General features: G+C 40.9%; 1 protein-coding gene across 2 annotated transcripts in view; it reads right to left on the bottom strand.

Moving 5' to 3' along the window:
- Nucleotides 1–8,045: 8,045 nt before the first annotated feature.
- The window catches only part of RETREG3 (reticulophagy regulator family member 3), a 92,093-nt gene continuing 81,330 nt past the window's right edge, over nucleotides 8,046–18,808 (bottom strand). Inside the window, exons 8-9 of one of the 2 annotated variants that reach the window (XM_053699337.1) lie at nucleotides 16,963–17,086; nucleotides 8,046–9,271 (exon numbers count right to left, since the gene is read on the bottom strand). In XM_053699337.1, coding sequence (XP_053555312.1) covers nucleotides 8,826–9,271; nucleotides 16,963–17,086 — 570 coding nt within the window. In that variant the 3' untranslated portion in view covers nucleotides 8,046–8,825. Of the gene's footprint in view, nucleotides 9,272–16,953; nucleotides 17,087–18,808 lie in introns of both variants that reach the window. The other variant, XM_053699329.1, reaches the window with a different exon arrangement.

An 18,808-nucleotide genomic window follows, 5' to 3' on the forward strand; every position in this document is an offset into this window, starting at 1 on the left:
AAAACTATCAAAATGCATTTAGATTAGAAGTGGCCTTCAAGGTCTAAGAAATTAGCATATGAACCGCTTAGGTTTAGCTTTCAACTAAGAAAACCAAGAGAACAAAGCAAAATTGATGATAAAAGTAAATTGGAAAGTTTTTTAAAATGACATGCCCTATTTAAAACATTAAAGTTTTTTTTGGACTTGACTGTCCCTTTAATGTGGAGCCGTTAAGAGTTCTGCGGCTGTCGGCTCGAACCTAATTAGTGTAGCTCTGGTGTTTTAGGTTGTCTTTCCTATTCAGTTCTCGGTAGTTCAGGCCACTGCAACCTGAGTTATTGCTATTTGTAGGACCTGACGCTCCGGAGCTGTGGATTTATGCAGCCATCTTAGCTGCGGCCAAACTCTGCCTCTATCGCATTACATTTTTATAATTTGTTATTGAAATACAATAACTGTAACTGTTTCTTACTGATACAGGGGGCATAATTGTACTATTATACACAGTATTACTCATGTTTGCCATACTATAATTAGTTGGAGAATGATTTATTTACTCTAGAATGATAACCATGTCCTCAGCTCTCTGGTTAATTGTTTTGCAAAATAAAAAAAAGTATCACAAAACATATAAAAAATACATGTAAAAGTACACTCATAACACTAATATAAATTATTAAAAATAATATTGCACAAAAAAGTTATAAGGGCTGAAAGATAGATCTCAAGTGTTAGAAAGTCTTTCAAATAGATACATACATATACATGTCTAAAGATGTATATACTCTAATAAAGTGTTATACTGTGTATTTACTGTAAATTTCACATTCCAATAGTCTTCACATAGCAGAATATGTCCTATGTATTTATAAATAGAAATTCCTATAATACACATACACACATATATATATATATATATATACACACACACATCCATATATATATATATATATACACACACATATATATATATTTCTCTTGTAAGGTGTATCCAGTCCACGGATCATCCATTACTTGTGGGGATATTCTCATTCCCAACAGGAAGTTGCAAGAGGACACAAACAGCAGAGCTGTTATATAGCTCCTCCCCTAACTGCCATATCTAGTCATTCTCTTGCAACTCTCAACACTCATGGAGGTAGTAAGAGAGAGTGGTGAAATATAGTTAGTTTTTTATCTTCAATCAAAAGTTTGTTATTTTAAATGGTACTGGAGTTGTACTATTTTATCCCAGGCAGTAAATAGAAGAAGAATCTGCCTGAGTTTTCTATGATCTTAGCAGGTTGTAACTAAGATCCATTGCTGTTCTCACATATGTCTGAGGAGAGAGGTAACTTCAGCGGGAGAATGGCGTGCAGGTTACTCTGCTATGAGGTATGTGCAGTTACAATTTTTTCTAGAAATGGAAAATGCTGCTGATACCGGATTAATGTAAGTTAAGCCTAAATACAGTGATTTAATAGCGACTGGTATCATGCTTACTCTCAGGGGTAATACCCTTATAAAATTGCAATATAAAACGTTTGCTGGCATGTTTAATCGTTTTTATATATGCTTTGGTGATAAAACTTTATTGGGGCCTAGTTTTTTCCACATGGCTGGCTTAAATTTTGCCTAGAAACAGTTTCCTGAGGCTTTCCACTGTTGTAGTATAAAAGTTACAGTTGTTGCAGTTAAAATTACAAACTGTGACATCCAGCTTCCCTCAGGAGTCCCCTTTATGCTATAGGACATCTCTAAAGGGCTCAAAGGCTTTCCAAAGTCGTTTATTGGGGAAGGTAGGGCCACAGCAGGCTGTGGCAGTTTGTTGTGTCTGTTAAAAAATGTCTATATCGTTTTTTGATCCGTTTTTTGAATTAAGGGGTTAATCATCCATTTGCAAGTGGGTGCAATGCTCTGTTAACTTATTACATACACTGTAAACATTTTGTTTGATTTACTGCCTTTTTTCAAATTTTGACAAAATTTGTTTCTCTTAAAGGTACAGTACCTTTTTTTATATTTGCTTGTTAACTTGATTTAAAGTGTTTTCCAAGCTTGCTAGTCTCATTGCTAGTCTGTACAAACATGTCTGACATAGAGGAAACTCCTTGTTCATTATGTTTAAAAGCCATGGTGGAACCCCCTATTAGAATGTGTACCAAATGTACTGATTTCACTTTAAGCAATAAAGATCATATTCTGTCTTTACAAAAATTTATCACCAGAGGAATCTGACGAGGGGGAAGTTATGCCGACTAACTCTCCCCACGTGTCAGATCCTTTGACTCCCGCTCAAATGGCGCCAAGTACATCTAGGGCACCCATAGCGATTACTTTACAAGACATGGCGGCAGTCATGGATAATACACTGTCAGCGGTATTAGCCAGACTACCTGAATTTAGAGGTAAGCGAGATAGCTCTGGGGTTAGACGAAATGCAGAGCATACTGACGCTTTAAGAACCATGTCTGATACTGCCTCACAATATGCAGAAGCTGAGGAAGGAGAGCTTCAGTCTGTGGGTGATGTTTCTGACTCAGGAAAGATGATGCAACCTGATTCTGATATTTCTACATTTAAATTTAAGCTTGAACACCTCCGCGTGTTTCTCAGGGAGGTTTTAGCTGCTCTGAATGACTGTGATACAATTGTAGTGCCAGAGAAATTGTGTAGACTGGATAAATACTATGCAGTGCCGGTGTGTACTGATGTTTTTCCAATACCTAAAAGGTTTACAGAAATTATTAATAAGAAATGGGATAGACCAGGTGTGACGTTCTCTTCCCCTCCTATTTTTAGAAAAATGTTTCCAATAGACGCCACCACACGGGACTTATGACAGACAGTTCCTAAGGTGGAGGGAGCAGTTTCTACTTTAGCAAAGCGTACTACTATCCCTGTCGAGGTCAGTTGTGCTTTTTTAGATCCAATGGATAAAAAATTAGAAGGTTACCTTAAGAAAATGTTTATTCAATAAAAGTTTTATCCTACAGCCCCTTGCATGCATTGCTCCTGTCACTGCTGCTGCGGCGTTCTGGTTTGAGTCTCTGGAAGAGGCTTTACAGGTAGCGACTCCATTGGATGACATACTTGGCAAGCTTAGAGCACTTAAGCTAGCCAATTCCTTTGTTTTCTGATGCCATTGTTCATTTGACTAAACTAACGGCTAAGAATTCTAGTTTTGCTATACAGGCTGACGTGACTTCAAACTCGAAGCTGCTTAACATTCCCTTCAAGGGGCAGATCCTATTCGGGTCTGGTTTCAAGGAGATTATTGCTGATATCACTGGAGGAAAAGGTCATGCCCTTCCTCAGGACAGGTCCAAATCAAGGGCCAAACAGTCTAATTTTCGTGCCTTTCGAAACTTCAAGGCAAGTGCGGCATCAACTTCCTCTAATGCAAACAAGAGGGAACTTTTGCTCAGTCCAAGACGGTCTGGAGACCAAACCAGACCTGGGACAAAGGTAAGCAGGCCAAAAAGCCTGCTGCTGCCTCTAAGACAGCATGAAGGAACGGACCCCTATCCGGTAACGGATCTAGTAGGGGGCAGACTTTCGCTCTTCACCCAGGCGTGGGCAAGAGATGTCCAGGATCCCTGGGTGTTGGAAATTATATCCCAGGGATATCTTCTGGACTTCTAAGCTTCCCCCCCAAAAAGGGAGATTTCACCTTTCACAATTATCTGCAAACCAGATAAAGAGAGAGGCATTCTTACACTGTGTACGAGACCTCCTAGTTATGGGAGTGATCCATCAAGTTCCAAAGGAGGAACAGGGACAGGGTTTTTACTCAAATCTGTTTGTGGTTCCCAAAAAAGAAGGAACCTTCAGACCAATTTTGGATCTAAAGATCTTAAACAAATTCCTCAGAGTTCCATCATTCAAGATGGAAACTATTAGTACCATCCTACCTATGATCCAGTAGGGTCAATATATGACTACAGTGGATTTAAAGGATGCTTATCTTCACATTCCGATAACAAAGATCATCATCGGTTTCTCAGGTTTGCCTTTTTAGACAGGCATTACCAGGTGGTAGCTCTTCCTTTTGGATTAGCTACAGCCCCAAGAATCTTTACGAAGGTTCTAGGGTCGCTTCTGGCGGTCCTAAGGCCGTGGGGCATAGCAGTGGCCCCTTATTTAGACGACATCCTGATACAGGCGTCAAACCTCCAAATTGCCAAGTCTCATACGGACGTAGTACTGGCATTTCTGAGATCGCATGGGTGGAAATTGAACGAGGAAAAGAGTTCTCTATCCCCACTCACAAGAGTTTCCTTCCTAGGGACTCTGATAGATTCTGTAGAAATGAAAATTTACCTGACGGAGTCCAGGTTATCAAAGCTTCTAAATTCCTGCCGTGTTCTTCATTCCATTCCGCGCCCTTCGGTGGCTCAGTGCATGGAAGTAATCGGCTTAATGGTAGCGGCAATGGACATAGTGCCGTTTGCACGCCTACATCTCAGACCGCTGCAACTATGCATGCTCAGTCAGTGGAACAGGGATTACACAGATTTGTCCCCTCTACTAAATCTGGATCAAGAGACCAGGGATTCTCTTCTCTGGTGGCTATCTCTGGTCCATCTGTCCAAAGGTATGACCTTTCGCAGGCCAGATTGGACAATTGTAACAACAGAGCCTTCTAGGGTGGGGTGCAGTCTGGGACTCCCTGAAGGCTCACGGATTGTGGACTCAGGAGGAGACACTCCTTCCAATAAATATTCTGGAAGAGCGATATTCAATGCTCTTCAGGCTTGGCCTCAGTTAGCAACTCTGAGGTACATCAGATTTCAGTCGGACAACAGCACGACTGTGGCTTACATCAACCATCAAGGGGGAACAAGAAGTTCCCTAGCGATGTTAGAAGTCTCAAAGATAATTCGCTGGGCAGAGACTCACTCTTGCCACCTATCAGCTATCCATATCCCAGGTGTAGAGAACTGGGAGGGGGATTTTTTAAGTCGTCAGACTTTTCATCCGGGAGAGTGGGAACTCCATCCGGAGGTGTTTGCACAATTGATTCATCGTTGGGGCAAACCAGAACTGGATCTCATGGCGTCTCGCTAGAACGCCAAGCTTCCTTGTTGCGGATCCAGGTCCAGGGATCCCAAGGCGACGCTAATAGATGCTCTAGCAGCGCCCTGGTCTTTCAACCTGGCTTATGTGTTTCCACCGTTTCCTCTGCTCCCTCAACTGATTGCCAAGGTCAAGCAGGAGAGAGCATCAGTGATTTTGATAGCGCCTGCGTGGCCACGCAGGACCTGGTATGCAGATCTGGTGGACATGTCATCCTTTCCACCATGGACTCTGCCTCTGAGACAGGACCTTCTACTTTAGGGTCTTTTCAACCATCCAAATCTAATTTCTCTGAGACTGACTGCCTGGAGATTGAACGCTTGATTTTGTCAAAGCGTGGCTTCTCCGAGTCAGTCATTGATACCTTAATACAGGCACGAAAGCCTGTCACCAGGAATATTTACCATAAAATATGGCGTACATATCTTTATTGGTGTGAATCCAAGGGTTAGGATTCCCAGGATATTATCTTTTCTCCAAGATGGTTTGGAAAAAGGATTGTCAGCTAGTTCCTTAAAAGGACAGATTTCTGCTCTGTCTATTCTTTTGCACAAGCGTCTGGCAGATGTTCCAGACGTTCAGGCATTTTGTCAGGCTTTGGTTAGAATCAAGCCTGTGTTTAAACCTGTTGCTCCCCCATGGAGCTTAAATTTGGTTCTTAAGGTTCTTCAAGGAGTTCCGTTTGAACCTTTTCATTCCATAGATATCAAACTTTTATCTTGGAAAGTTCTGTTTTTGGTAGCTATTTCCTCGGCTCGTAGAGTCTCCGAGTTATCTGCTTTACAATGTGATTCTCCTTATCTGATCTTCCATACGGATAAGGTAGTCATGCGTACCAAACCTAGGTTTTTACCTAAGGTGGTATCTAACAAGAATATCAAAAAAGAGATTGTTGTTCCATCCTTGTGTCCTAATCCTTCTTCAAAGAAGGAACGTCTATTACACAATCTGGACGTGGTTCGTGCTTTAAAGTTTTACTTACAAGCTACTAAAGATTTTTGTCAAACATCTGCTTTGTTTGTTGTCTACTCTGGACAGAGGAGAGGTCAAAAGGCTTCGGCAACCTCTGTTTCTTTTTGGCTAAGAAGCATAATCCACTTAGCCTATGAGACTGCTGGCCAGCAGCCTCAAGAAAGGATTACAGCTCATTCTACTAGAGCTGTGGCTTCCACTTGGGCCTTTAAAAATGAGGCTTCTGTTGAACAGATTTGCAAGGCGGTGACTTGGTCTTCGCTTCATACTTTTTCAAAATTCTACAAATTTGATACTTTTGCTTCTTCGGAGGCTATTTTTGGGAGAAAGGTTTTACAGGCAGTGGTACCTTCCGTTTAAGTACCTGCCTTGTCCCTCCCTTCATCCGTGTACTTTAGCTTTGGTATTGATATCCCACCAGTAATGGATGATCCGTGGACTGGATACACCTTACAAGAGAAAACACAATTTATGCTTACCTGATAAATTTATTTCTCTTGTGGTGTATCCAGTCCACGGCCCGCCCTGTCATTTTAAGGCAGGTAATTTTTTCATTTAAACTACAGTCACCACTGCACCCTATGGTTTCTCCTTTCTCTGCGTGTTTTCGGTCGAATGACTGGATATGGCAGTTAGGGGAGGAGCTATATAACAGCTCTGCTGTGGGTGTCCTCTTGCAACTTCCTGTTGGGAATGAGAATATCCCCACAAGTAACGGATGATCCGTGGACTGGATACACCACAAGAGAAATAAATTTATCAGGTAAGCATATATATATATACATACACATACACACACACATATCAGTAAATCAATGACAAGAGGCATATATGTGCAGCCACCAATCAGCAGATAGGACTCAGCTCCTGAGCCTACCTAGATATGCTTCTCAACAAACATCCCAAAAGAACAATGTAAATTAGATAAAAGAAGTAATTTGGAAAGTTGTTTAAATTTGTATGCTCTATTGAAATCATAAGAGAAAAATTTGCATTTCATGTCCCTTCAACGACTTGATGTTTTCTTTAAAGTGTTAGTGGGCCATGGAGAGAGTTCACAAAAAAAGCACAGGAAAGAATATGTTGACTGCAACACAATGAAGCTGGAATTGGAGTTAACCTTTCTGCACACATTCCAAGTTGGATTAGGTTATTCATAATAAAAATATTAGAATGTGAATGTGTGTGTACTCCCACAAGAAACACACCAACAGATGGATGGTAAAGTATTTTACACAATGGTTTGCATGCCTTAGGCAGAACCCAGTTACAGAGCCAAGCATGATCCTGAAGAAGCAGAAAGCAGCTGGTAATAATGCGAACACAAACCCCTCTAGAGTGTATACATTAGTGAATGCAAATTGTAACTAAGTTTTTTTATGTTTTGGGAACATGATATAAATAGTACAGTATATTATTATAGATTGTCAGAACTGTTTGTATGAGAGCATCTTTTAACCAGGAGTACATTAGTGGAGTTGACATTTGTTCTCGTTACATTTTTGCTTTAGAATTCAGTAAATATTTTCTGTACTATATTTTTAATAAAATAAAATAAAAAAATCCTTGAAAGTGTAAACATACACTAGATACAATCATACTTTGACACTGATATGGCAAATGGGAGTGACAGACGTAAACCCTTTTTGCCCCTTAAATAAACAAGCAATCAGATTAAGGGACACGTTTTAAGATTTATGCTAAAATATGGTGGGTAAAACTGGATTATTATAAAGCTGAGCGCAATATGTATTGTTTTGTTTATAAGTAGTTCTGTAGTGCAGTGAATGTTTAAGCTGCCACTCAAGGCACAACAGATCATACATTGGATCAGTAAAGCAAGTTGTGGGATGGTAACAAAAGTAGGAAAGGTCCAGCTAGCTTGTAGAAGTAACTGACATCCATGTTCTAACATCAAAGAACCTTTCACTGGCAGGGCATAGCATGATATTCTGATTAACGTAGATGTAGGAGTCAACCAATGACAACCCATCTCCAAATCTCTCTGAAAAGATGATGCAGATACACAAACCTTTGATGTGAAACTCAAAAATGTATTCAAATTAAAAGTGCATTTGTTTGTTATAGGGATAGAGGGGTTTCAGTCCCCTAAATAAAAAACAAAATATTCCACTGTACATTACAACACATATGTCCCCTCATCCCCAATTAGAAAATCCAAGCCATAATCATTAAGCGCATTACCACAGCTCTATCCTAAGTTTTCTTCTATTATAATAATTCCTGTGAAGACAAACATCTCACTTTGATTATCTATTGACAAAGACCTAAAAGTCTCAGCTTGGAACTGAATGTCAAGCTATAAAGTCAAAGATTCAAACACTACAAAGAATATCAGGCACCAAAGAGTTCGGTTTTACACCATACTAATGTTGTGTATGGCCATTTTATGTTGTTTTTCAAAAACGAATTAAAGAAATGCGGGCACATAGGCTCTAGATTTTAGTAAAGCCACCGTGATTTTTGAGTGGAAAAGTGGAGACAAAGAGCTCCATATTGCACAGAGTCCATTTCCAGTAGGGATTACATTTTAAAATACTGATTCTTTCTATTTCAGATTAGCGTTTTTCTATTTCATTCTAGCTTCACTTATCTACTGGTTCAGACTTCACAGTGATAAAATGGCAGCCAGGGATGACCTGTGTTAAATGGATCTCACACGCATGGGAGCACACTGAAAAAAAGACACAGTTCAATATACAAGTCTACAATGAGATCTCTAAAAAAAGATATCACAATTCACTGTGTAGTCAGGAGGCACTGGTGCATCCTCAATGTATCACATGATGACCTTACTGGTGACCACGTGGACTGGTTGGATCCATTTGGTTCAGCTCGGATTGGTCCAGCATCTCAAAGCCATCAGCTTCTGTATCTGTGTCTATTTCCGAGCTGGAGTTTCTCTGATATGTTTTGGCTCTTGGGACTTCAGCATACCCTGCACCTTGCTGAGTGGCTCCTGCCAAAGCCAGCTGTATCATACCCCTTGTGACCAAACCAGCAATGTTATCTGTGATCTGCTGAGCACCTGGAAAACCTCCTAACGACATCTCAATTTCAGACACCTCCTGCTCATCATAAAGCTGGTTTGATGACCCATGAGGAAGGTGGGCTGCACTTGGAAGCCCAATGCTGGTGTCATCTTCATCATCAATTCCTATTAGTTCTGGGTTGATAGAGGGAAAGTCTGGAAGGTCACGTGCAAAAGACTCTTCTGGGTCACTGTGGCGGTCCAGATCTGAAGAAATTACAACAAAACATAAGATAAAATTTAAGCTACCTTTTGAGAAATTCAATATTCAGCAGTTGATAAATATATCTAAAGAAAATAGATTTCTCTTGTAAGATGTATCGAGTCCACGGATTCATACATACTTGTGGGATATTCTCCTTCCTAACAGGAAGTGGCAAAGAAAGCACCCACAGCAGAGCTGTCTATATAGCTCCCCCCTTAGCTCCACCCCCCAGTCATTCTTTTTGCCTGCTTAACTGCTAGGAAGTGTGAAGTGAGTGTGGTGACAAAAATTTTAGTTTTTATTTTCTCAAGCAAAAGTTTATTATTTTAAATGGTACCAGTGTGTACTATTCACTCTCTGGCAGAAAAGGGATGAAGATTTCTGCAAGGAGCTGATGATCTTAGCACTTTGTAACTAAGATCCACTGCTGTTCCCACAGAGGCTGAGGAATACAGGAAAACTTCAGTTGGGGGAACGGTTTGCATGCTAAGCTGCATTGAGGTATGTTCAGTCAATTGTTTTCTAGACAGACTGTGATAATTCTAGAAAAGGCTGACAATATCCCCATGAGGGAAGGGTAAGCTCCCCACTTAATAGAATAGAAAGAATACCAGCTTACATTAAGGGCTCTTTTGTTACTGGTGGGACTTATGGAAAAAACTTTTTTCTATTGAATACTTAACTTTTTTGAGGGACTTTAAGGGGTCTTGTGGCTTGTTTAAGGGTTATTAACCCACATGGCTAGTTTAGAAACACTTTGGTGTGTTTCTTTTAGGCCCCACTAACATCGAGTGAGGTGGGAGGGGCCTATTTTCGCGACTCAGTTGCGCAGTTTCTTTTATTCTGAAGACATCCAGCTGCTTCTCCAGAGGGTCCTGCTGTGTTTGAGGGCCTAAAAAGTTTTTCCCCCACAAATCTATCCTAAAGGGCAGGTAGGCGCCACCGCAGAGCTGTGGCAAGGTGCTGAACGTTTTTATACCGTTTTTTTACGTTTTGTCAATCCGGTTTCTAAATTAAGGGGTTAATTGTTTATTTGGCTGGCTGTGCAAACTTACTAAGGTTTTATGATTCTACTGTAAAAATTTTGTAAATTTTACTGCTTTTTTACACTATTTTGCAGAGTTTGTGCATCTTTTTTTCTCTTAAAGGCACAGTACCGTTTTTTTTTTATAAGTATTATTTACTTTGAATAAAGTGTTTTCCAAGCTTGCTTGACTCATTACTAGCCTGTTTAACATGTCTGACACCAAGGAAAATCCTTGTTCAAGGTGTTTAGAAGCCATTGTGGAACCCCCTCTTAGAATGTGTCCCACTTGCACCGATATGTCTATAAATTATAAAGAGCATATTATAGCACTTAAAAATATAGCAATAGATGATTCTCAGACAGAAGGAATTGAGGGTTTGCCATCTAGCTCTCCCCAAGTGTCACAACCAGTAACGCCCGCATAAGTGACGCCAAGTACCTCTAGTGCATCAACTTCATTTACTTTACAAGACATGGTCACAGTTATGAATACAACCCTCACAGCGGTTTTATCTGAACTGCCTGGTTTACAAGGAAAGCGTGACAGCTCTGGGTTAAGAACAACTGCTGAGCCTTCTGACGCTTTAGTAGCCGTATCCGATATACCCTCACAATGTTCTGAAGTAGGGGTAAGGGATTTGCTATCTGAGGGAGAGATTTCTGATTCAGAAAAGATACTCCCTCAGACAGATTCTGATATGACGGCCTTCAAATTTAAGCTTGAACACCTCTGCTTGTTGCTCAGGGAGGTATTAGCGACTCTGGATGATTGTGACCCTATAGTGGTCCCAGAGAAATTGTGTAAAATGGACAAATACTTAGAGGTTCCTGTTTACACTGATGTTTTTCCAGTCCCTAAGAGGATTGCGAAATTTGTTACCAAGGAGTGGGATAGACCAGGTATACCGTTCGCTCCCCCTCCTGTTTATAAGAAAATGTTTCCCATATCCGACACCGTACGGGACTCGTGGCAGACGGTTCCTAAGGTGGAGGGAGCCGTTTCTACTCTCGCTAAAGACAGTCGTGCTTTCAAAGATCCTATGGATAAAAAAATTAAAGGGTCTCCTAAAGAAAATTTTTGCTCATCAAGGTTTTCTTCTCCAACCTATTGCGTGCATTGTTCCTGTAACTACTGCAGCTGCTTTCTGGTTCGAGGCTCTAGAAGAGGCTCTTCAGATGGAGACTCTATTAGAGGATATTATGGATAGAGTTAAGGCCCTAACGTTGGCTAATTCTTTCATTACAGATGCCGCCTTTCCAACTGGCTAAATTAGCGGCAAAGAATTCAGGTTTTGCCATTGTAGCACGCAGGGCGTTATGGCTTAAGTCCTGGTCTGCTGATGTGTCATCAAAATCTAAACTTTTGAACATCCCTTTAAAAGGAAAGACCCTATTCGGGCCTGAACTGAAAGAGATTATTTCAGACATCACTGGAGGGAAAGGCCATGCCCTCCCTCCGAATAAAACAAATAAAATGAGGACCAAACAAAATAATTTTCGTTCCTTTCGGAACTTCAAGAGTGGTCCTGCTTCATCTTCCCCTGCTGCAAAGCAAGAGGGGAATTTTGTCCAATCCAAGTCAGTCTGGAGACCTAACCAGGCTTGGAACAAGGGTAAACAGGCCAAGAAGCCTGCAGCTGCCTCCAAGACAGCATGAAGGGGTAGCCCCCGATCTGGGACCGGATCTAGTAGGGGGCAGACTCTCTCTCTTTGCTCAGGCTTGGGCAAGAGATGTTTACGATTCCTGGGCTTTAGAAATTGTGTCCCAGGGATATCTTCTGGACTTCAAAGACTCCCCCCCCCCCCCCCAAGGGGGAGATTTCACATTTCTCAATTGTCTGCAAACCAGACAAAGAGAGAGGCGTTCTTACGCTGTGTAGAAGACCTACATACCATGGGAGTGATCCGCCCAGTTCCAAAAGCGGAACAAGGGCTAGGGTTTTACTCAAACCTGTTTGTGGTTCCCAAAAAAGAGGGAACTTTCAGACCAATCTTGGATCTCAAAATTCTAAACAAGTTCCTCAGAGTACCATCTTTCAAGATGGAGACTATTCGGACTATCCTACCTCTGATCCAGGAGGGTCAATATATGACTCCCGTGGACTTAAAGGATGCGTATCTACACATCCCTATTCACAGAGATCATCATCAATTCCTCAGATTCGCCTTTCTGGACAGGCATTACCAGTTTATGGCCCTTCCCTTCGGGTTGGCCACGGCTCCCAGAATTTTCACAAAGGTGCTAGGGTCCCTTTTGGCGGTTCTAAGACCGCGGGCAGTGGCTCAGTGTATGGAGGTAATCGGACTCATGGTAGCAGCAATGGACATAGTACCTTTTGCCCGCCTACACCTCAGACCACTGCAACTATGCATGCTCAAACAGCTAACCAAGTCTCACACGGACATCGTGTTGGCTTTTCTAAGATCTCACGGGTGGAAGGTGAACATACAAAAGAGTTCTCTCTTCCCTCTCACAAGAGTTTCCTTCCTAGGGACTCTGATAGACTCGGTAGAAACGAAAATATTTCTGACGGAGGTCAGAAGATCAAAACTCTTAACCACTTGCCGAGCTCTTCATTCCATTCCTCGGCCATCAGTGGCTCAGTGTATGGAGGTAATCGGACTCATGGTAGCAGCAATGGACATAGTACCTTTTGCCCGCCTACACCTCAGACCACTGCAACTATGCATGCTCAAACAGTGGAATGGGGATTATGCAGATTTATCTCCTCAAATACATCTGGATCAGGAGACCAGAGATTCTCTTCTCTGGTGGTTGTCTCAGGACCACCTGGCTCAGGGAATGTGTTTCTGCAGGCCAGAGTGGATCATTGTAACGACAGATGCAAGCCTGCTAGGCTGGGGTGCAGTCTGGAACTCCCTGAAAGCACAGGGCTTATGCTCTCGGGAGGAAACTCTACTCCCGATAAACATTCTAGAACTGAGAGTGATATTCAATGCGCTTCAGGAGTGGCGTCAGCTTGCTGCGGCCAAATTCATCAGATTTCAGTCGGACAACATCACGACTGTAGCTTATATCAATCACCAAGGAGGAACAAGGAGTCCTCTAGCGATGATGGAAGTAAACAAAATAATCCGATGGGCAGAGACTCACTCTTGCCATCTTTCAGCAATCTATATCCCAGGGGTAGGGAACTGGGAGGCGGATTTCCTAAGTCGTCAGACTTTTCATCCGGGGGAGTGGGAGCTCCATCCGGAAGTATTTGCCCAGCTGACTCAGCTATGGGGCACACCAGAATTGTATCTGATGGCGTCCCGTCAGAACGCCAAGCTTCCTTGTTACGGGTCCAGGTCCCGGGATCCCCAGGCGGTACTGATAGATGCTCTAGCAGTGCCTTGGTCCTTCAATCTGGCCTATGTATTTCCACCGTTTCCTCTTCTCCCACGTCTGGTTGCCAGAATCAAGCAGGAGAGAGCTTCAGTGATTCTGATAGCACCTGCATGGCCACGCAGAACTTGGTATGCAGACCTAGTGGACATGTCATCTGTTCCACCGTGGACTCTGCCAATGAGGCAGGACCTTCTAATCCAAGGTCCATTCAAGCATCCAAATTTATTTTCTCTGCGTCTGACTGCTTGGAGATTGAACGCCTGATTTTATCAAAGCATGGTTTCTCTGAGTCGGTCATTGATACCCTGATTCAAGCTAGAAAGCCTGTCACCAGGAAAAGCTATCATAAGATTTGGCGCAAATATCTTTATTGGTGTGAATCCAAGGGTTACTCATGGAGTAAGATTAGAATTCCTAGAATATTGTCTTTTCTCCAAGAAGGATTGGAGAAGGGATTATCAGCTAGCTCCTTAAAAGGACAGATTTCTGCTTTGTCTATTCTTTTACACAAGTGTCTGGCAGATGCCCCAGACGTTCAAGCGTTTAGTCAGGCTTTAGTCAGAATCAAGCCTGTATTCAAACCTGTTGCTCCGCCATGGAGCCTAAACTTAGTTCTTAAAGTTCTTCAACGGGTTCCGTTTGAACCTATGCATTCCATAGATATTAAGCTTCTATCTTGGAAAGTTCTGTTTTTAGTAGCTATCTCTTCGGCTCGAAGAGTTTCTGAGTTATCTGCTTTACTTTGTGACTCACCTTATCTTGTTTTCCATGCAGATAAGGTGGTTTTGCGTACCAAACCTGGATTCCTTCCTAAGGTTGTTTCTAATAGGAATATCAATCAGGAAATTGTTGTTCCTTCGCTGTGTCCTAATCCTTCTTCAAAGAAGGAACGTCTGTTGCACAACCTTGATGTGGTTCGTGCTTCAAGCAACCAAAGATTTCTGTCAAACATCTTCATTGTTTGTTGTTTATTCTGGTAAGCGGAGAGGTCAAAAAGCTACGGCTACCTCTCTTTCTTTTTGGCTGAAAAGCATCATCCGTTTGGCTTATGAGACTGCTGGCCAGCAGCCTCCTGAAAGGATTACTGCTCATTCTACTAGAGCAGTGGCTTCCACATGGGCTTTTAAAAAACCAAGGCGGCGACTTGGTCTTCGCTTCATACTTTTTTCAAATTCGATACTTTTGCTTCTGCGGAGGCTATTTTTGGGAGAAAGGTTCTACAAGCAGTGGTGCCTTCCGTTTAAGGTACCTGTCTTGTCCCTCCCTTCATCCGTGTCCTAAAGCTTTGGTATTGGTATCCCACAAGTATGGATGAATCCGTGGACTCGATACATCTTACAAGAGAAAACAGAATTTATGCTTACCTGATAAATTTCTATCTCTTGTGATGTATCGAGTCCATCAGGTAAGCATAAATTCTGTTGTTTTTTTTTTAAAGTCATATATTGGTTACATTGTTTTAATGAATAAATTAATTTCCTTTAAACTAGGCTAATATCTTCACATAACCCAGCAAATAGGCAAATAAAGCTATTATATAAGCTCTGTAAGAATGCATTTTTAAACAAGCAATACCCTAGATGTATTGTTTTAATGATGGATATATATCTGGGTAATTAATATTTTAACAATATATTATATATTGTATGAATTTACTGCATAATTAAAGGGACATGGAACCCAAAAGTTTTCTCTTTCATGATTCAGATGTAGAATGCAGTTTTAGCCCCTTAATGACCACAATGTACCCTGTATGTCACTGGTCGTTAAGGGTTTTTTCAGGACATAATAGCACAAGTCTAACAAGAACACGCTATTAATGCCCTCCCTCCAGCAGGCTTTGTGGAATAGAGCAGTCTCAAAGCTGGTGGCAAGACCGCGCTTTAAAACAATCAAGTCCCAAAAAAAGGCCAGTGACATACAGGGTACGTCGCTGGTCCTTAAGGGGTTAAAGAACTTTCTAGTTTACTTCTAGTATCTAAAATTTTCTTCAGTCTGTTGTTATCCTTTGTTGAGGAAGCAGCAATGTACTACTGGGAGCTAGCTCAACACATTAGGTGAGCCAGTAACATGAGGCATATGTGCAACCACCAACCGGCTGCTCCTGAGCCTACCTAGGTATAATTTTCAACAAAGGATACCAAGAGTACAAAACAAAATTAGATAATAGAAGTAAATTGGAAACTTGTTTAAAATTGCATGCTCTATTTGAATCATAAAAGAAAAAAAAAATGGGTTTCATGTCCCTTTAAAAAAACTACTTATATGTTCATATAAAATATACTGAACTAGAAAAATATTGAATAAAAGGCACATTCCAGCAAAAATGTAAATGTACACAGGTGCATTCCAGTTTATGCTCAGCGCACCAGCAGGTTAACTAAAGCACTTGCTTAGATACCCCAATGTGCTTGTATCATCTGGCAATGACTTAATTTGCATAACTGCTGATATGATACAAGACCCCACTAAGGGGTCAATTTACTAATGTGCGAGCGGACACGATACAATGTAGCGTATCATGTCCGCTGCACATCAATAAATGCAGACAGCATATGCTGTCGGCTTTTATCATTGCACCAGCAGTTTTTGTGAACTGCTGGTGCAATATCGTCCCCTGCAGATTTGCGGCCGCTAGCAGGGGGTGTCAATCAACCCAATCGTATCCGATCAGGTTGATTTCTGTCCGCCGCCTCAGTGCAGGTGGAAAGGTTATGGAGCAGCGGTCTTTATACCACTGCCTCATAACTTCTGTTTCCTGTGAGCCTGAAGGCTCGCCGGAAACACGGGGCAACAAGCTTCGTTCGGAGCTTGAAACATTGACCCTATGCTTCACATGCATGTGCAGAGAAAAATACTACCACTGAAACAGTGGTAACTGTAATTAAAAGCATTTTTCCCCAATATATTAACATTTTAAATAGGTTTCTATTCAAAGATCTAGTTCATCTATGTGTGATGAAGAAATACTTGCTTATAGTCCAATAGAAAGGTATAACTACATACTGCAATACTATTATTATTATTTTGATATTTAAATGATAATTAAAATACAGATATATTTTACTTGGTAGGGCAGTCAGAGTTTAATGACAAATTGTTTCTCATATTGATATTTAACTACTGCACTTACAGCAATAACTAGAATTATAAATAGATTGCAACAAAATATAAATTGTGCCACATTGTTGATAGGGGGCATATTATAATACAAAAAGTACCCTGCTTTTAAATCTAACTTTTTTTTTAAAAAAAACACGCTGCACTTCCTCATGATCCTGAAATACAGAAGATTTTCATTTTACCCTCCGAACCTTCTGTTAGTGGAGTTTGGCCCCTGGATAAATTAAATGTCCCATTTTCTGTGTAGGAAGCATCAGCTTCTGAATGCTCTGAGTCGGAAATAGTCAATTCTTTGTCAACAGCTGAATCATCCAGCTATAAAGAGGGAAAAAAAGACAGGACAAATATGAGGTTTATCTCAAGTTTTTATTTAGACCTTACTAGTAGGGATATGAAAAATATCAGCACTAGGTAGAGAATCGACTCATAAATGTCCGTGGGTATTAGAGTAAATATGCAACACACAAATATCTGGATCTGCATGTATGTTGTGTTGCATTTTTACACTAATAAATCCGGCGCCAAAATCAGCCAAATGCTGGAGACCCCAGAGGCAGAGGTTTTTTTCATTTTCTGCGATGAGAATTTTTTACTGAAACATTTTCTGCAGTGTCTCTGAGGAGCCAGTGTTGCTGCGTTTTTTGCCCTTACTTTGTGTGCACGAGGACAGGTTCATGTACAGCCGCGCTGATGTCTGCTGTACGTTTCCCACAGTGTCAGTCTGCCTGGGAACCTGCTCTACTGTACTGCTGGGGTCTATATGCTTATTTTATATATACACACATATACAGTATATTATTTATTCCAGTAAAGAGATCTTAAAAAAAAAAACAACACACTGGAAGAACAAATAATATAATACACACCCATTTAAACAAAAAAAAATTCTGTTATACATGACAAAGGCTGAAGCTTTTCCCAGATGAGTTAAGGGGATATTCACAGTATTATATGTATTATATACATACACACACACAAAACATACACACGCACACTTAGTAAAGAACAAAAAAAAAAAAAAAAAAATCTGGCTCCTAAGTATTTTGGCTGGCTCCTAGACTCCTGGAATACATTTGTTAAGCCCTGACTTACCTTTTCTGCAATGTGCTGATATCCTGTACCGCACTGGAGTTCAGGAAGGGGGGGGGAATTGAAAAGAGGAACGTAGCAAATATTTACATTGGGATAGAATGGAACAGTGACACCTGCAGGTAGAAAGTGCAGGCAAAAAAATCATTTTAACTGCCACTGCCGTTCTTTCTTCAGAGACCCTTCAGTTTATGCGATAAGAACGCAGATTGCACAGTGTTCTGCCTTGGGGATGGTTGGCATTTAACAAACGAGTCGCTAATGAAGCTTTTATTAATAAAAGGATATATCATTTTAGAATGAAGTTTATTAGGATACTGAACCTGGAAGACATGAAAAATACACTGCCTGTGTTTTACAGCACATACTGGAGGAGTGGAGGGAAACAAATGTCTTCTATGCTCTTATAAAAGATTAAAGTCTAAACCCCTAATACTTTATGAGGCATTAATTTCCTTACAATTTGGTTCCAAAACCTAAGCTAGGGGAGAATATGTTAAACCAAAAACACAGTCATGTTCAGACCTATTTAACATTATAATATACTTAAAGGGATATTAATGTTCATACACAAAAACAAGAGGCAGAAATACACAACTGCTTAAGCTCATTAAAGGGCCATAATACCCAAATGTTTAAACACTTTAAAGTGCTGCAGTATAGCTGTTAAAAGCTGACTAGAAAATATCACCTGAACATCTCTATGTAAAAAAAAAAGCTGAAAGGATGAGCATCGTGAACTCTCATATTATTTCACCAATCAGGTAAAGGAAGCTTACTATGAAATCTCATGAGAGTTAAGTCAAATCTCATGAGATCACAGTAAGAGTTCATGACCTCAGCACTGCTGATGCTGATTGGCTGCTGTTCATTTCTTCATTTTTTTTATTTTTTTACCTGCAGCTGGGAGCAGCCGAGTATAACTTTTTACACAGAACTTACTCTGCT

The sequence above is a fragment of the Bombina bombina genome, chromosome 1 (genome assembly GCF_027579735.1).
Source record: "Bombina bombina isolate aBomBom1 chromosome 1, aBomBom1.pri, whole genome shotgun sequence".
Classification (NCBI taxonomy): Eukaryota; Metazoa; Chordata; class Amphibia; order Anura; family Bombinatoridae; genus Bombina; species Bombina bombina.